We start from the raw sequence: 19,361 nt of genomic DNA, 5'->3' as shown, positions 1-19,361 counted from the left end.
CAGTTTAAATCAACCAGAATTATATAACATAGAAAATGAGAGCTAATGTACAGAATTCAAAAATGAGACTTTTTACAAAAATCATTTATTTTACTTTCTGCAAAATGTTTTTCAGATTATAAAAGCAATACATGCCTACTAAAAAATAGAAAATTAAAAAAATGATACAGTGATTAACATTGTTAATGTTTTGGTACATTAATGTTATGGGTGGAAATGTATCTCTCCTCCCAAAATAAGTCAAAGTCCTAACTCCCAGGACCTATGAACGTGACATTATTTGAAAATAGAGTCTTTTCAGAGGTAATCAAGTGAAAATGAGGTCATTAGGCTGAGCCTTATTCCAACATGACTTATACGAAAGAAACTGAAAATGTGAACACACAGCGGGAAGGCCCTGAAAAGACACACATGGAGACTGTCATGTGAAGACAGAAGATTGGAGTGATGTATTTATAAGCTAAGAAATATCAATGGCTACCAGAGAAGAGGAAAGAGGCATCAAATAGTTCTTTCTCAGTACTGTCTAAGGGAACACAGCTCTGCCAACACCTTTATCCTCTCAAACTGTGAGATAATAAATCCTGTTGTTTTAAGCTACTGAGTTTGTGGTACTTTGATATGACAGTCCTGGGAAACTGAGACAATTACTTTCAAATATTATAATCTTCATTTATGACTTAAAAATTGCCACTGAGGGGAATTTTCTTTTATTTAACCTCTCTTCACTACAGTTTTGATTTTTAGGGGTGAGGAGGGAGGAATGGGAACAGTTATAGAGGTATATCTCAATCTGTCATACAAAGATAAAGAAGACACAAATTTTCCTTTTTTGTTCTATTGTTTTGACTTTTAAAAAATACATTCTCCAACAGTTTCGAAAATTTGATTTTATATCCCTGACTCAATTTGAGGGGAATGTTGATTCTGCTTTTAACTGCCTTTAACATGGGTATTAGTTTGATAAGGTTGTCGTAACAAGGTAACACACTGGGTGACTTAACAGAAATTGATCTTCTCATAATTCTGGAGAAGTCCAGGATCAAGGTACTGGCAGGGTTGGTTTCTTCTGAGGCCTCTCTTCTTGGCTTGTAAATGGCCATCTTCTCCCTACATTTTCACATTTCATTTCACAGAGGTCTTCCCTCTGTACATGTCTGGTATCCAAATTACTTCCTGTAAGGATAATGGTAATAGTGGATTCAGACCCACCTTAATGACCTCTGTGCTGTGCTTAGTCACTCAGTAGTGTCTGACTCTGTAACCCCATGGACTGTAGCCTGCCACTATCCTCTGTCCATGAGGATTCTCCAGGTAAAAATACTGGAGTGGGTTGCCATGCCCTTGTCCAGGTAATCTTCCTAACCCAGGGACTGAACCAGGTCTCCCTCATTGCAGGCAGATTCTTTACTGTCTCAGCCACCAGGGAAGCCCATTTTAATAACCTCATAATTAAGTTTAATGACCTCATTGTAACTTAATAACCCCTTTAAACCTTCCGAGGTGGCACTAGTGGTAAAGAACCCACCTGCCAATGCAGAAGACGTAAGAGACATGGGTTCAATCCCTGGGTTGGGAAGATCCCCTGCAGAAGGGCATGGCAACCCACTCCAGTATTTTTGCCTGGAGAATCCCACGGATAGAAGTGCCTGGCAGGCTACAGACCATGGGATCGCAAAGAGTCAGACACAACTGGAGTAACTTAGCACACGCACCACTTTAAAGACTCTATATCCAAATATAGCCTCATTCTGAGGTACTGAGGCTTAGAATTTCAACATATGATTTTTTTTTTTTTTGCAGGGAGGATACTACGGTTTTTTCAGTCATGTACAAATGTGAGAGTTGGACCATAAGGAAAGCCGAGTGCCTCAGAACTGATGTTTTCGAATTGTGGTGCTGGAGAAGACACATGTGAGTCCCTTGGACTATGAGGAGATCTAACCTTTCAGGAAATCAATCCTGAATATTCACTGAAAGGACTGATGCTGAAGCAGAAGCTCCAATACTTTGGTCACCTGATGCAAAGAGCTGATACACTGGAAAAGACCCTGATGCCGAGAAAGATTGAAGGCAAAAGGAGAAGGGGCAACAGAGGATGAGATGGTTAGATAGCATCACCGACTCAATGGACATGAATTTGGACAGACTGTGGGAGACAGTGGAGGACACAGGAGCCTGGCATGCTGCAGTCCATGGGGTCGCAAAGAGTCAGACATGACTGAACAACGAATCAGCTCATATCAGATGATGTTACATTTTTGTTTTCCATACATCATTACTCAAGTCAACCATTAACATTTTAATTTCAGCTATTATAGGCATATCTTTTTTTCTCATATTCTGGTCATATTTATTATTGATAATGCCAACTATATATAACCAAGCATTTTTTTTAACTGTAATTCTGTTCTCAGGATCAGATTTTTCTTTACAAATATGTTTCCTTCTATTATGTTCCAAAATATTTTTACAGAGCCATGGGTTAACTCAATATTGAATTTGAATATATATATATGAACATTCAATATTTGTCAATGGACAGGATATATTTATTTTGGTCCTAACTTTAAATTTCATTTGGCAGCAACAGGATTCTTCTCCTAGGTCTTGACCTGGAGGGCAGGTTGGCATGCAAAGTTAAATACCAAGCTTCCACTGCCCAATCAAGTATCTACACAGTATGGCTCTGTTGTACTGGGGAGGGAGAAACTCTTGCTCCTACTTGACTTGATGGGTTAAGCAGTCAGTGGCTCTTTGATTAGAAGCAAAACTTCTAATTCCCTAATGCACTGCTGCCAGGGTTCTGTCCATGTGTTGTTACAGCTACAAATACTAGTCAACCAAGGGCCATGCTTTGTTAATGAAAATGAAAGACTCAAGATGACTGCATAAAGAGAAACAATTGAAGAATGAAAATTAATGCAAATGATCTGGGCAGCCAGAGAAATCAGTTCCCATTCAGCTGTCAGCTTCATGGGTGACTAGCAAGTCGACAATGATGAAGGGATAACAGTTCCCATCTTCTTTCTAGTTGGTCTGACTATTCTACAGGTTGAAAGGTATGAAACTGTTGACTACTGACTCATTTTGACCTTTAAACCTACCAATTTTATGATTCAAACAAAGACCTGAAGTCAAAATATTTACTTATTCATAAAGCTTTATCCATATTGGTTAAAAGAAAGTTGTCCCCAAATCTGTAATTACTTATTTATTATACATGGTTTCTAAAGCAACTGTAATTTTCTGGGATTTACACAACATTCAAGAACTATTTTCTACGTTGTTGTTTTTTTAATTTTCATTAAATGGAGAATGTGTGTGTGAGATGAGTCACTTTAGTCACAGCCGACTCTTTGCAACCCTATGGACAGTAACCCGTCAGGCTCCTCTGTCTATGGGATTTTTCAGGCAAGAATACTGGAGTGGGTTGCCATGCCCTCCTCCAGGGGATCTTCCTGACCCAGGGATTGAACAAGCAGCTCTTACATCTCCTGCACTGGTAGGCAGGTTCTTTACCTGCACCATTTGGAAAGCCCCAAATGGAGAATACTACCAGCCTTTTCAACATGTGGGAAATTTAAGAGGAAAAATGAAAGATTATAATTAAAAGAATTTTGAAAATCTATCAAGTACTATGTAAATGTTATTCTATAACAAAGGTACAGATGTTTATTATTCATTTAACAAATAATTATGTACCTAATATACAACAAGCATTACTATAATTCTTTTTTTTGGATCATTCCATTAATTAATTAATTAATTTTTTATTGGAGGCAAATTATTTTACAATATTATATTGGTTGGTTTTGCCATACATTGACATTAATTCGAGTGAACAAAAGACATTTAGTCCCTGTTCTCACAGAACTTGCACTTAAAGAGCAGGCATACAACTTTTAAACATATGAGCTTCTTCATTTGGCAGAAATTATACCAGCTACTACTATTACATGAGCAAAATGTTCCAGAATTATCCTATTGTAATAGAATTCAAAACACTATATCCCTGGCAGAATGCTAAAATATGAGTTTGTTTTTTAAATCTTAAGCAAATACCTTCTCTATTTTTAAAAAGATGAAATGATCTATATATTAGCTGATAGTCTAGGGCTCTAACAGGACAAAAGAAATAATACATATCCAAGCGGACATGATGAACTCTTTTCTTTAACATTTTTATTATGGAATTATTCCAAATACATATAATAGGAAGAAAGCATTATATAAACCAGAGCCATCACAGTTTCAAAATTTGTATTGATTGACATGTCTCTGAAGTCCATTTTCCTCTATAGGTTTCCCTTCTTAAAGCTTTTAAGATAAAACACATCATAAATTGCTATATATCTATGCTTGCATTAAAACAAACTGAAGATCTGAGTTATCAATGGTATCAACTTTTTGTTTCATTTACTGAACAAGACAAAAATAAGAATCCAGAATAATAATACCAGCACTACCATAAGAAACATGAATACTTAAAACAGTAATATTTCTGTTGTTTTCTTTGTCATTTAGACAACATATCACTTGGCATGTACAGTCAAATGCGTGTGTTTTAAAGTGCCTTAAAAAAAAATTAAGTGCCTTTCAGGGTGTGGAGAAAAAGAAACCCTCATATACTGTTGGTGGGAATGCAAATTGGTACAGACACTCTGGAGAACAGTATGGAGGTTCTATAAAAACCAAAAACAGAGTTACCATATGATCCAGCAATGCTACTCTTTCGCATATATGTGAGGAAAACTCTAAATCAAAAAGACACATGCACCTCAATGTTTACAATAGCCAAGACATGGAAGCATCCTAAGTGTCTATCTAGAGATGAACAGATAAAGAAGATGTGGTATATATATACACAATGGAATATCAGTCATAAAAAAAGAATGAAATAATGCTATTTGCAGCACATGGTTGGACCTAGAGATTATCATACTAAGAGAAGTCAGAGAAAGACAACTGTCATATGATTGATATCACTTATATGAGGAATCTAAAAAAATGATATAAATGAAATGATTTACATAACAATCAGACATAGAAAACAAACTTTCTCTGGTTACCAGAGGACACAATAAGGGTGTGTGGGAGATAAATTAGGAGTGTGGGATTAACACATAAACCCTACTATATATAAAATAGATAAATATCAAGGACCTACTAGAGAGCACAGGGAACTATATTCAATGCCTTGTAATAACCTATAATGGAAAAGATTCCAAAAATAACACATATATACGTATGGATAACTGAATCACTTTGACATACATGTGAAATTAACACATTGAAAATTCACTATACTTTAAAAATGGTTAAAAAATTAAAGTGCTTCTTATAAGGTTATACTGTCAAGTAGGTACTGTTGCTGCTGCTGCTGCTGCTAAGTTGTTTCAGTCGTGTCCGACTCTGTGTGACCCCACAGATGGCAGCCAACCAGGCTCCGCCATCCCTGGGATTCTCCAGGCAAGAATACTGGAGTGGGTTGCCATTTCCTATAGCATGATATGAACTATTTAAATGACTCCAAAATAAGGTCTATTTCCTGACTCTTGAGCTCATTCCTTTCTTATCCCTATAAGCAATCACTTAACAAAACATGATACATTCTTTCATTTTTTAATACAAGCACATTTGAACTTGTATTTATATTTCCACCCTTTCCCATATAAATAGTAACATACTAAACACTTTTTTGTTTTTGGTCTCCACCATTTTCTCTTAACAAAAGATCCTGAGTATCACTCCACAGCAATATACAGAGGTATTTCATATTCAGTTTTATAACTGTATAGTACTACCCTGTAGATAAACCATAACTAACTCAACAAGTCCCTATTTATGCACACATATATTATTCCTAGTCTTTTGATAGTTACTGTTGTTGTTTAGCTGTTAAGTCATGTCTGACTCTTTTGCATCTCCATAGACTGTAGCCCACCAAGCTCCTCTGTCCATGGGATTTCCCAGGCAAGAACACTGGAGTGGACTGCCATTTCTTTCTCCAGGGAATCTTCCCGATCCAGGTATTGAACACGTGTCTCCTGTATTGACAGGTGGATTCTTTACCACGAGCCACCAGGGAAGCCCCAGTCTTTATACTGTATGCTCTTATATGCTATAAAACACATTTGTGTACATGCATTTTCAAAATTTTTGTCAGTGTATCTCTGGGATAGATTTCTATAAATGAGATGGCTGGATGAAAGAGTAAATGCATGTGTGGTTTTGTTAGAAACTGCAAAATTCCCTCACATAAGTCTAAAAAATACACTATTAATAAAATTGCTATTAGCAATTAATGGAATAGATGACAAAGAAAATAAAATAAACTAATTATGTTTTTATGTTAAACCAATATTCCTTATACTTAATTATATTTGAAACATTTAAATGACTTTTTGGACCACTAACACATTCACTTCAGGATAAAAAGGGGGGAAAATCCCTTACACAGTATATATCAAAATGTACCCTAGCCTTCCTAGAAAAGTTTGCTCCTTATACTTAAGCTTATGCCAAAGGATGCAGACTTCCCTGATAGCTCAATTGGTAAAGAACCCACCTGCAATGCAGGAGACCCCGGTTTGATTCCTGGGTTGGGAAGATCCACTGGAGAAGGGATAGGATACCCACTTCAGTATTCTTGGACTTCCCTTGTGACTCAGCTGGTAAAGAATCCACCCTAAGGGAAACCTGGATTCGATCACTGGGTTGGGAAGATTGCTTGGAGAAGGGAAAGGCTACCTAGCATTCTGGCCTGGAGAATTCCATGGACTCTATAGTCCATGGGGATGCAAAGAGCTGGAAACAACTGAGCAACTTTCATTTTCATGACAAAGGACATGATGCAACACTGATAAAAACATCATTATTGTATCTAAGGTAAATTATTCTCAGCTAAGCTAAGGTAAATTATTATTAAAAAAATATATATATATAAATAGAAAGGATTGTTGAATTTATCGTAACTAATTCTAAGTAGAATTAAACATTTTGTGATTCAAAATTCTCGGAAGAGTTTTAGGTAAAAACATAGTAAGAGCCAGAAGTGGCTAAGAAAGAATTGGCCTTTCCACTACATGCAATTCCTTTGTTATATTTAAACTTCTTATTAAACTTCAGGAAACTTAAAATTCAACAGGCAGAGTAACCTGATACAAGTAAATGTAATAAATGACATAAGGTCTCTTCAAAGTAAGTATAAAAGCATATATCATAATGTGAAGAATAATGTGATGTGAACATAATTTTTTTCAAAGTATCTATATGTTAACATAAAAATCTAAATTTCAAATTCAAATGCCCACTTTGACCTGAGAAAAATCTCTTTAAAGTGCCCATAAGAGGAACCAACAGGTAGAAATAGCTAAATTGACTTTTTAAGGAGAGCATTAGGAAGTAAATAATAAGTTTATTTACTCTTACCCCATGTTAAGATAAGCAAAACAGAATAGTAAATACAAATATAATAATAAATAAATAGGTCAAATTACAAAATAAGTAAAAAATTATTACTCAAGAACTGAAGGGATTTGGATAGTGGAGGTTACTTTTAAAGGATATTTACAAGTCAATAGGAAGTCCACTAAGACAGATAGGCAATGAATAAAAAGATACAACTAGTTAACAAAGCTGTGGAATTATAATCAACCTTATTAATGTTCAAAAAAGCCTCAAACCCTACAAATTTTAAAAATTGAGCAATTAGTTTTGAAAAACCCAAGTACCCAGTCTTGGAGAACAAACAATCTCTTAATTTCCATTAGAAGTATACAAAATCAAAGCAACTTAGTATGCATCAAGAACCTTAAAAGTGTTCATATCTTTTGATTAAATATCTACCTTCTGATTAAGTATCTACTCTGACCAAGAGATTCAATTCTAAAAACAGAAGAAAGATTTAAAATAGTAAATTTTAGCCTGATAACATAGTAAAGAAGCAGTCCACACCCTACCACTGAAAGACTGACTAAGCACAGGAGGGAGACATCTTTGGCTACTGCAAATAACCACATGCCCAATTCCAGGCCCTCAAAACATCATTAAGCCTTCCCAGACTCCAAAAGAGAGCTTGCTGATAAGTCACTTCAGTCGTATCCGACTCTGTGTGACCCCATAGATGGAAGCCAACCAGGCTCCCCCGTCCCTGGGATTCTCCAGGCAAGAACACTGGAGTGGGTTGCCATTTCCTTCTCCCAAAAGAGAGCTTACTGTGAGATAAAACAGAACATCTCACATACCAGATACTCAGTGGTGATAAGAATTCTTGCCCTCAGTTAGTTTACTTAATCCTTGAAGAGGCCTTATGAAGGAGATACTATCATCTCCATTAAAAAGTCTACATGTCATAGATTTCCAGAACGTCATGTCTTGAATAGCTGAAACAGAACTCAAAATCTGTGAATGCCAGAGATCTACTATAACGAAACGTGTATTATGCAAGACCTAGGGGAAGAAAGCCAGTTTAAAGATTTAAACACAAATAGACATATAACTTGGAGAAGGTAATGGCAAGCCACTCCAGTACTCTTGCCTAGAAAATCCCATGGATAGAGGAACCTGGTAGGCTGCAGTCCGTGGGGTTGCTAAGGGTCGGACACGACCGAGCGACTTCACTTTCACTTTTCACTTTCATGCATTGGAGAAGGAAATGGCAACCCACTCCAGTGTTCTTGCCTGGAAAATCCCAGGGATGGGGGAGCCTGGTGGGCTACCATCTATGGGGTCGCACAGAGTCGGACACGACTGAAGTGACTTAGCAGCAGCAGCAGACAATGATGTGATTAATTTTAATGTATTTCCTGTATTTGATGAGAATATAATTTTCTTTGCAAAGACACTGAGCTCTGCGAGTTGAAGAAATACTATTTTCCATGAATTACCTGTGATGGTGCAAAACCAGACATGTGAAAAGCTGAAAATACAAGTGGCACCTCCGCTTTCAGTAGCATTTCAATATAGTGAGTGCTGCAAAAATACACTGGATGAATGCCAGATTCTATAGTGTCAATAGGTAGGTACCTCTGCATTAAAGAGAAAAATCAAGAATGAATGAATATGCAGCCAATTTAAAAACAAACTCATCCAAATCTTATGCTTTAAAGTACTACTTCAAAATTAACATGGTAGCATAACAACCTACTGCAAATTTTATGTAAATTAAAAAGTTAGAACATTAAACACCACAGAAAGATTAAATCACAATAAAGTCAGTATGATATACTTTCCTTCTGAGATAATGAATACAATTAACACTTTGTAATTTTGACAAATTCAATCTCTATGGAATAATGGAGATGGTTATTACATGAAAGAATAAATATATAAATAAGTACATGAATAATAAAAGATTTACATTTTAATTCTAGGCATATTTCAATATATTTATGTTATCCTTGGCTTTAGTTAACAACTCTAAAATATCAAAAGAGTTTATTTAGTCAGCTCTTAAGGTATTTGCCTAATCGTCTTTTTCTAAGCTAATGTTAAATAACCCAAATCTAAACCTGAGTTACTAATAATTGAAACTGAGAAATCCATAAGAAATTCATCTCTAAAACTGTGCTGCATCCTCATTAATGAACTCAGGCTATCTATCTACATATACATATAATTTATTTCATATATTTTATATTTGTTTATATTTCTATATATATCATATGTATAGGTACATATACACATATATTTACAAATGCATTTTTCAGCAATTTCTTCATAAAGTAGGTTATCTCAATTTAGTTCTTGGGTACAATTTATCATCATGAGTGCTGTATGTTTTAATGTTACTGTAAACTCAACATCTAACCACAATACACTTTTTAAACAAAGAACAAACTTGAAGATGTAATTTTGAGTTAAGAAAAATTATTAGACTAACAATTATAATCCTATATATAAAAAATTCGATACTCAAATTGGATCTGTTATCATAATGAATAATAAAACATGAAAACTACTCATAAATCACTGATTTAAGAAATTTTCATATATAACTCAAATTTAAATTTAAGACACAGATGTATAGATCAGTCTTTGGGACTCTGTGGGAGAGGGTGAGGGTGGGATGATTTGGGAGAATGGCACTGAAACACGTATGTTGTCATATGTGAAATGAATCACTAGTTCAGGGTCAATGCATGTTATAGGATGCTTGGGGCTGGCATGCGGGGATGACCCAGAGGGAGGATAAAGGGAGGAGGGAGGTGGGAGGGGGGTTCAGGAGGGGGAACTTATGTAAACCCGGGGCGAATTCATGTCAATGTATGGCAAAACCAACCAATATAATATTGTAAAATAATTTGCCTCCAATAAAAAATTAATTAATTACAAAAAAAAATTTAAATTTACCGTTTTATCTTTATTGGGCAGCTCAAACCTTTTCTAATAAAAGAAAGTTAATACTTTAAAATCAAAACAAATTGAACTCACATGTAGCAATTACATGAGTTAAAATTAGAATTTTTTCAAATTTCATTGCTAAACTGTTTTTAATAATTTATGTTTGAGTTATATAAGAAAATCAATGATTTACCAGTAGTTTTCATGTTTTATCATTCATTATGATAAATAATGATTTACCATTTCATATTGGAGAAATATGTATTTTTGGAAACATATAGGTATAAATATATATTTTATAATAGGTTCTTAGGGATTTATCTCACAGCACACACAAAAATTAATATTACATATTGATGACTGAAGACATACATATCATATTAAATGAACATCTTGTAGTCAACTTCAGATGGATGTTCAGACAAAGAAAATTACTTTTTTATTAAATAGCTAAGAATAAAAATATGAACTGAATGAGAATTAGCACCCTTTGATTTATCTTCTTTTGTTGAGTACACAATGTGTTTTCACTGATTACTAGTTGCAGAGTAGAATTAATGAGTCTAATAAATATATGTAAGAGAAAAAAAACCAACTCATACATATAAAATCCTTTAATTTTCAATGCAAATTAGATAACAATTTTCTGAATATATATATAATAAGAGTGTAAAAATAATATATTTTAGAACTATTCTCACACAGTGTTCTCTAAGTTGCTTAATACAATATATTTAGGTTTGTATAGACATGGGGACAATAGATTAATTAATTATCTCAAAGAAAAAAAACATTATTATGTAGTGGATTCCCAAAGATAAGGCAAGAATTCTTCTACTTCTATGAATTATACTCTGTTGGAAGAAATTATGCCACAAATTTTGGTAACCAACAAAACTCCTAGTACCAAGACCTACACAGAATAGTTACTCAAAAAACTGACTAAATGACAGTAAGATACTAATGATTACACCGTGTAATTACAGTAAACTCTCTTATAACAGTTTTGTTAACTGGTCTATTATCATTTCATAACTCTAATTTACAATTAATGATATTCATAAACCAGATCAATGACCACTCTGAGCCACATAAATTTAACAAAGAATCTTCTGAATCATCAAATTATAAACTATATTTGTTATAATATTCTGATATATTTTGGTTAGTCACAATTCTTGGAAAGGATGGTAACTCAATAAAAGGTAACTCTAAAGAAAATTCAGAACATAGAATTAAGCAGAACACATACAGGATCACATAATTTAACAGATCACTTAAGCAACATATAAACTAGTCTAATATCATGGAAAAAGTTATCGGTAAAACTTGGTTTGGGATATACTAAAACTGGCATGATATGAACCTACATGTTCATGTTATGCTGTTTCCTAGAGTATTTGGCTTTAATGACTAAAAATGAAAGAAATGTGCTTAAAGAAAAACACAGTATGCAGTCTTAGTTTTTTTTCTTTCACTACAGGCGGTTTTGACGAGTCATTTTATTCCTAACACTAAGGAAAACTTATGGATATTAAATAGAAAGAAGCTAGTAGAAAGACAAACTTTCCAAACCCATCCAAACTGATCCAATCCAATCCAATCCAATCCTGTCCTCCACTCTAGGGATCGTAGGCAGAGAACAGGCCATATTTTATTGGCATTGCTGCAGTTACGCTGTGAAGCATGTGCATCATGCATACCATGCAGAGGCCTGAATAGAAAACTCTGAGATACCTTTTCAATTCAATTAGTCTAAAAACAATATTTCTCCTCTCAGAAAAAAAAAGAACCACGCATAGGAAAAAGGAATCTTCTAAGATTCAAAGTCACATGTATGAAAGGGAAAGGACTTTAACGCTTATCCTCTTCCCAGTAAGGGATTGGTTACATGACTTACCACTGTTAATGGCTTGCATATAAGTTACAAGTGTGCCATGACATGCTGATGACTGTAACATTTAAATCTAAATGAACATTTCAATGCTATTAGAATTTTTAACTTTAAACCTCCTGTGTTGGATTATTATTAACTTATTTTATGAAAAGGAAGATACAGATTTTCATACACTTATCTATATAAAATAATTAAATGAATATAAAGTGACTATCCTATTCCATGACACTTTCTTGCAGAACTATACTAGTTGATTAGAATGCAACTTTATCCTGATTTATCATCAAGGAAGTTTTGTTTCTAAGTGAATTAAAATACTTCAGTTTTTATTTCAATTTAATTTGTTATCCTTTCTCATCTTTCAACTAACAGAGAAGGCATACATGATTGTTAATTGTATTATAATTATTATTTGAGATTAGGTATTCTTACATGGAAATAACTGATTTCTTGATCTTTCTCAATCTATATTTATTAATAGCTTTGATGTTAACAATTAGTCAAACTGATTATTGATGAAATTCCATAAAGAATTATTATTTTATCATTCAGGAAGAATTTTCTTAAAGACAAAATTGGAAGATAATTTAACTAAATCAGTACATTAAAGGGTCCTTCTTGTCTAAATGGCTTAAGGACACATTTTTTTCAAATTATTTGTATCTCACAGTAATAGAGTTTATAAAGTTTTGAAAACTTTAATATTTCATTATTTCCTATATTGTTTCTCCTAAGCCAAATTTTAAAATCTTTTGATGCAATTTGTTTATAACACTTTTAAGAATGTAGGGGAGCTCTCTTAAATACATTTTCTAAAGTAATAAAAGCCTACTGTCTTTTACATTTGTTGCTATTATTCAGTCACTCAGTCCTACCTTACTCTTTGCAACTCCAAGGACTGCAAAGAACTGGACACAACTGAAGTGACTTACTGCACACGCAAACACATGGACTGTAGCACACCAGGCTTTCCTGTCCATAACCACTCCTGCTGCTGCTACTGCTGCTAAGTCACTTCAGTCGTGTCCGACTCTCTGTGACCCCTAGACGGAAGCCCACCAGGTTCCCCCGTCCCTGGGATTCTCCAGGCAAGAACACTGGAGTGGGTTGCCATTTCCTTCTCCAATGTGTGAAAGTGAAAAGTGAAGTCGCTCAGTCGTGTCCGACCCTTAGCGACCCCACGGACTGCAGCCTACCAGGCTCCTCCATCCATGGGATTTTCTAGGCAAGAGTACTGGAGTGGCTTGCCATTGCCTTCTCCGCTCCCCAAGCTAGGTTTTACCAAATCTGAAAGTGGAAGTTAACTTCCCCTGGTGATTTGTATGCACTTTAAAGTTTAAGAAGTATTGTTCTTGGATCCCTTCAACCTCTGACATTCTAGGATTCCAGGAGGACCACAGCAGAGAGCCATGGCAAAGTCAGAGTTGGATGAGACTGAAGGTGAAAATCTTAAGTCTCCCTAACTCTCTTCTATCACTAGCTAGTGGAGGCAATGGTGTTTCCCAGGTGGCGCAAAAACCACTCCTGGAGCTTGCTAAATTCATGTCCATTGAGTCAGTGATGCCATCCAACCATCTCAACCTCTGAGGCCCCCTTCTCCCCTTGCCTTCAATCTTTCCCAGTATGAGGGTCTTTTCCAATCAGTCAGCTCATCAGGTGGCCAAAGTATTAGAGTTTCAGCATCAGTCCTTCCACTGAATATTCAGGGTTGATTTCCTTCAGTATTGATTTGATCTTCTTGCAGTCCAAGGGACTCTCAAAAGTCTTCCAGCACCAGTTCGAAAACATCAATTCTTCAGTGCTCAGCTTTCTTTATGTTTCAACCCTCACATACGTACAGGACTACTGGAAAAACCAGTTTTGACTAGGCAGACCTTTGTTGGCAAAATGATGTCTCTGCTTTTTAATATGCTGTCTAGGTTGATTATAGCTTTTTTTCCAAGGAGCAAGCATCTTTTAATTTCATGGCTGCAGTCATCACCTGCAGTGATTCTGGAGCACAAGGAAATAAAGTCTGTCACTATTTCCACATTTTCCCCATCTATTTGAAATGAAGTGATGGGACTGGATGCCATGATCTTAGTTTTTTGAATGTTGAGTTTTAAGCCAGCTTTTTCACTCTCCTCTTGCACTTTCATCACGAGGCTCTTTAGTTCCTCTTCACTTTCTGTAATTAGGGTGGTATACCTGAGATTATTGATATTTCTCCCAGCCATCTTGATTCCAGCTTGTGCTTCATTCAGCCTGGAATTTCACATGATGTACTCTGCATATAAGTTAAATAAGTAGGGTGACAATATACAGCCTTGACATACCCCTTTTCCAATTTTGAACCAGTTCATTATTCTGTTGCTTCTTGACTTGCATACAGGTTTCTTGAGACAGGTAAAGTGGTCTGGTATTCTCATTTCTTCAAGAATTTTCCAGTTTGTTGTGATTCACAAAGTCAAAGGCTTTAGCGTTGTCAATAAAGCAGAAGGAGATGTTTTTCTGGAATTCCCTTACTTTTTCTATAATCCAACAGATGTTGGCAACTTGATCTCTTGTTCCTCTGCCTTTTCTAAATCCAGCTTGTACATCTGGAATGTATCAGTTCACATATTGATGAAGACTAGCCTGAAGGATTTTGAGCATTACCCTGCTGGCATGTGAAATGAGCACAACTGTATGGCAGTTTGAATATTCTTTGGCATTGCCCTCCTTTAGGATTGGAATGAAAACTTACCTTTTCCAGTCTTGTGGCCATTGTTGAATTTTTAAAATTTGCTGGCATATTGAATGCAGCACTTTAACAGCATCATCTTTTAGGGTTTAAAATAGCTCAGATGGAATTCCATCACCTCCACTAGCTTTGTATGCAGTAATGCTTCTAAAGGCTCACTTGACTTCACACTCCAAATGTCTGGCTTTAGGTGAGTGATCACACCATCATGTTATCCAGGTCAATAAGATCTTTTTTGTATAGTTCTTCTGTGTATTCTTAATACCTCTTAATATCTTCTGCTTCTGTTAGGTCCATACTATTCGTGCCATTTATGGGGCTCATCTTGGCATGAAATGTTCCTTGGTATCTCCCATTTTCTTAACGACATCTCTAGTCTTTCCATTTTATTGTTTTCCTCTATTTCTTTGCACTGTTTACTTACGAAGGCTTGCTTATCTCTCCTTGCTATTCTTTGGAACTCTGCATTCAGTTGGGTATATCTTTCCTTTTCTCCTTTGCCTTTCACTTCTTTTCTTAGTGATTTTTAAGGCCTCCTCAGACAACCATTTTGCCTTATTGCATTTCTTTTTCTTGTACAATGTTATGAACCTCCATACATAGTTCTTCAGGCACTCTATCAGATGTAATCCCTTGAATCTATTTGTCATTTCAACTGTATAATCATAAGGGACTTGAATGACCTAGTAGTTTTCCCTACTTTCTTCAATTAAAGTATGAATTTTACATATATCTATCTAAATATTAATTCATACATTCAGCATATTTACTGAATAATTATGGTGGGGCATGTCAGTGGACAAAACCTTGCCCCAGAGAGATTACATTTAAGTGTGCAAGTAATACACAAATACATAAATTAAGGAGCATATTTGGAACCAATATAGGCCATGCAACAAAAGGAAAAAAAATAGAACAAGGGAATGGGGTTCAGGGCAAACAGGCTGAAGCTTTTTTGAGGTTAATTACATTGTGCTAAAGATGGTGGCAAAGTCTGTGCTGTTAATGGCTAAAGCTAAGGTGTCTTTTGGCAAATGCAGATTTGCATATTTTGTCAACCTGCATAGAAAGTGTCAGTGTAATGTTTAGAACCAATGGAACAAATATAATAGAAAAGGGCCACTTTTAAAGTAATATATTGTCTTCTACCGCATGCACTAACAAGTAAAGTGACACAGCAAAAAAAAAAAAAAAAAAAACCTCAAAAAACAATCCAAAAATTAAATAAAAAACATTTAAACTATGGAGTGGTGATTATACAGACATTAGTAACTGCACTTAGCTAACAGTTCTAGACAGAATCCCGGAAGAGCAATGTTAGCAGAATGTTACTTGCTTTACAAAGACAGTAAAACAAACTACTGGTAATAAAATATTCAACTTGGTATATCTGTAGTTGAAAAGAAAAAAATGATACTATAGAAGGCACTGCATGAGTCTTCACCGATGATATAACTGCACTAACAGAAAGGTATAAAGCTTTACTCTGAGTTCATTCTAAAACCCTTGAGTAATATCACTACATTCCATTCAAAGATCTATATTACATATTAAATGATGCTATCAAAATGGTTAATCTAATAAACTCAAAGCTATTAGAGTACTGCCTGATTTCAGTTTTAGGGGAAGAAATGCTATTAGAGCATATCACTCATGTTAAAAGTAAAATAATGTGTCAGAAAAAAGGTTTAAAGAGTCAAAGCAGAAATGCAACTTTATAAAATTATAGTTAAAAGCAGTTCATTGGTGATGTCTAGCAGGGTCACAATCTGAACACTAAAGTAGAATACTTAAAACTAGTGGCATGTAGGTATCTTTTCAAAATATTTGCTATGAAAGTGTGTGATAGACTTAAAAATTTTTCTCTCATTTACAAATGTAAGGTTAAAAATTCTTTTGATAAGCATTTTTAGATATTCTAAATCTTCACGTACAATTTAAAGAATTGTCCAAATTCTGGTTAACAGAAGGAAAATAGTTCCACTGATTGGAGAAAAGCTAGTACATACTCTTTTGTCTTTGGTTCCACCTTTTATGTGAGCAAATTTCTAGTTACAGTTAAGTACAAGCAGGAGAAAGTCTTATTCAGGAATTGCATATAGCTATTTCATACATAAAATTATAAAATTTTAACATTTAATGTATTCCTTGGTGCTTTGCTTTTCTTTATCACAAATACCTATTTTCATTTAACTTGACATAGATACTCTCTAGTCCCCTTAACAACTTATTCTTGGTTACTGTGTGACTCTGCTGTCCAAGTTCAGTCTGTCATGAAAAGCATTAACATGGCTTATAATGGACACTTTCCCCAAGTTGGAGGTTTTAAAGCAGTAAGTAAGTAAAACAAAATGCAGAATCATGAATAAATTAAGGATATACTTACCTCTAAACTAAACTTGGATCCCACAGAACTAGTAAAATCTTTAAATAAAAAAACACACTATAATACCTTAATCAAAACTCATCATAGATTGGCAAAATGTATATAAAATCAGTATGCTTTTCCTCTATATAATATGGATACAATTTCAACTAACATATTATTTACTTATACTATAATTTAACCAGAGATTATAACAAAGTAACAATAAAAATATCCATTCAAAGGTTTTCTATCTATATATGGAATTTTCCAATTAAATGACAAGTTTAAAATTTAATAATACACCTATTATTATTAATCCTTCATTCAGTTATCATTAGGTAAGACAGCAAGTATTTGAGAAAACACCAAGTGTGTATCTTCAAAACGAATCATTCAAAACTGCATTCAGATAGAAAATGAATATAGAGTATATAACACACTCTACAAATAAAATAATAAAATCCTATTGAATCTAAAGAGGATTTTCCTTAAAATTTAAAATATTCCTATAAAACAGACTGAAAGTCTTACAGAAATATGTAGTCTTGGCAACCAAAGGAAAGCTGAAGTCAGAAGCCTGGAGAACTGCTGAAGAAATCGGAATGTTTTGTCTTTGTCCCCCAACATTATTATGAACAGAGAAGATACAAACCAGTCATGGCCAGTGTAATTCCTCTGCAAGCAGACTGAAAAGCACAGTTAAGGAAGTTCTATAATATTTTATCTTACATGGTGAAATATTAGAACTCCATAAATATTCATTTCCAGAATCTCTATCAAGAAAGATATTAACGATACTTAGCCCTCATTTTGTCCTCAACCAGCTCATAAGCTATTGATGTAAATGCCTGTGTTCATGCTCAGTTGGGTCTGATTTTTTGCCACCCCGTGGACTGTAGCCTGCCAGGCTCCTCTTCTGCCATTTCCTTTTCCAGCAGATCTTCCCAACCCAGGGATCAAAACTGCATCTCTTGTACCTCCTACATTGGCAGGCAAATTCTAAAATTAAACTTTATTAATAAAAAAAACTACTAGCACAGTAACTATTTTAATATACTATTTGTTGACACATCCAGGGGAGGCCAAAATCACCAGCGACTAGAGGAAAAAACCATATGCTTTGTGGAAATACACTGCTCAAGTCATTAACACAACAGGACCATCCTTTCTCTAGATTAGGTAATCTGTCAAATTATTAGCATAATCAAGTATTTAAAAAGTCCACATATTTTTAGAATTCAGTAATGCAAATGGTTTGTATAAACTTTTTTCTTGAAGTCAAACTCTATTTCTGAAAGGTAACCAATACAAATAAAATAAATGGATGTTTTATTCTTATTCTAGATTTACTAAATCTAGAGCATTATTTTGATTTACTAAACCTATTTTAAAGCTTCTCTATATATACCCGAAAATACGTTCTAATAACTAATTATTCAAGATTTAACTAATAAGGTTGAATTTAATAATTACTACTCAATCTAATAAAGTACCTATTTAAAATAAAAGAATAAAATATTATAAAGATATAGGAAATCACTAATATAGGTTAAAGTATTATTTTCCTACAAAAGTTTTAAAGTATTCCATCCAAGAATTCTGAAAAGTATATGAAGAAAGTTAAAGTACTATTAGTCATTTAGAAAGGATATGAAGAGAAGAATTTATAGAAGCTTGCTGCTGTTTCAGGAATCTCTCACAATGCTTTAAAACCAAGGTAAGATCATTTTCTGCACCATCTTTTAAAAGGTTGAGGAACTTGCCATACCTAAATTAAATGTCCAGAAAACATACAAAATGAAAAATGTCAGGACTTGCATAGTAAATTCATTTTTTAAAATTCATCAAACTGTAGTTCTCTTGAGATCTCATAGTTTTAAGTTTTAAAATTTCTACTTTTGGCATAACTATTATACAGAGCACTCATGAAAGAATAACATCCAATATATGTACCTGATAACTATGATATATAAGAATTTGCAGTATTCATCTGGTAAATATAGTGACTTTAAAGGAAAATGAAGTAG

The 19,361-nt window shown here is 34.4% G+C and overlaps 1 protein-coding gene across 3 annotated transcripts in view; it reads right to left on the bottom strand.

Annotated features, from left to right (window-relative positions):
- Positions 1-19,361, bottom strand: part of TBC1D32 (TBC1 domain family member 32) — a 204,523-nt gene that overhangs the window by 17,851 nt on the left and 167,311 nt on the right. For 2 of the 3 annotated variants that reach the window (XM_055432983.2, XM_055432982.2), the window contains 3 exons: positions 18,987-19,102; positions 17,866-18,020; positions 8,892-9,032 (listed from right to left, as the gene is read on the bottom strand). In XM_055432983.2, coding sequence (XP_055288958.2) covers positions 8,892-9,032; positions 17,866-18,020; positions 18,987-19,102 — 412 coding nt within the window. The other variant, XM_055432984.2, reaches the window with a different exon arrangement.

Source organism: Moschus berezovskii, chromosome 10, assembly GCF_049115385.1.
Source record: "Moschus berezovskii isolate FMDL1 chromosome 10, NW_MosBer_1.0, whole genome shotgun sequence".
NCBI classification, from domain to species: domain Eukaryota; kingdom Metazoa; phylum Chordata; class Mammalia; order Artiodactyla; family Moschidae; genus Moschus; species Moschus berezovskii.
This window is presented reverse-complemented; position numbering and strand designations above follow the sequence as displayed.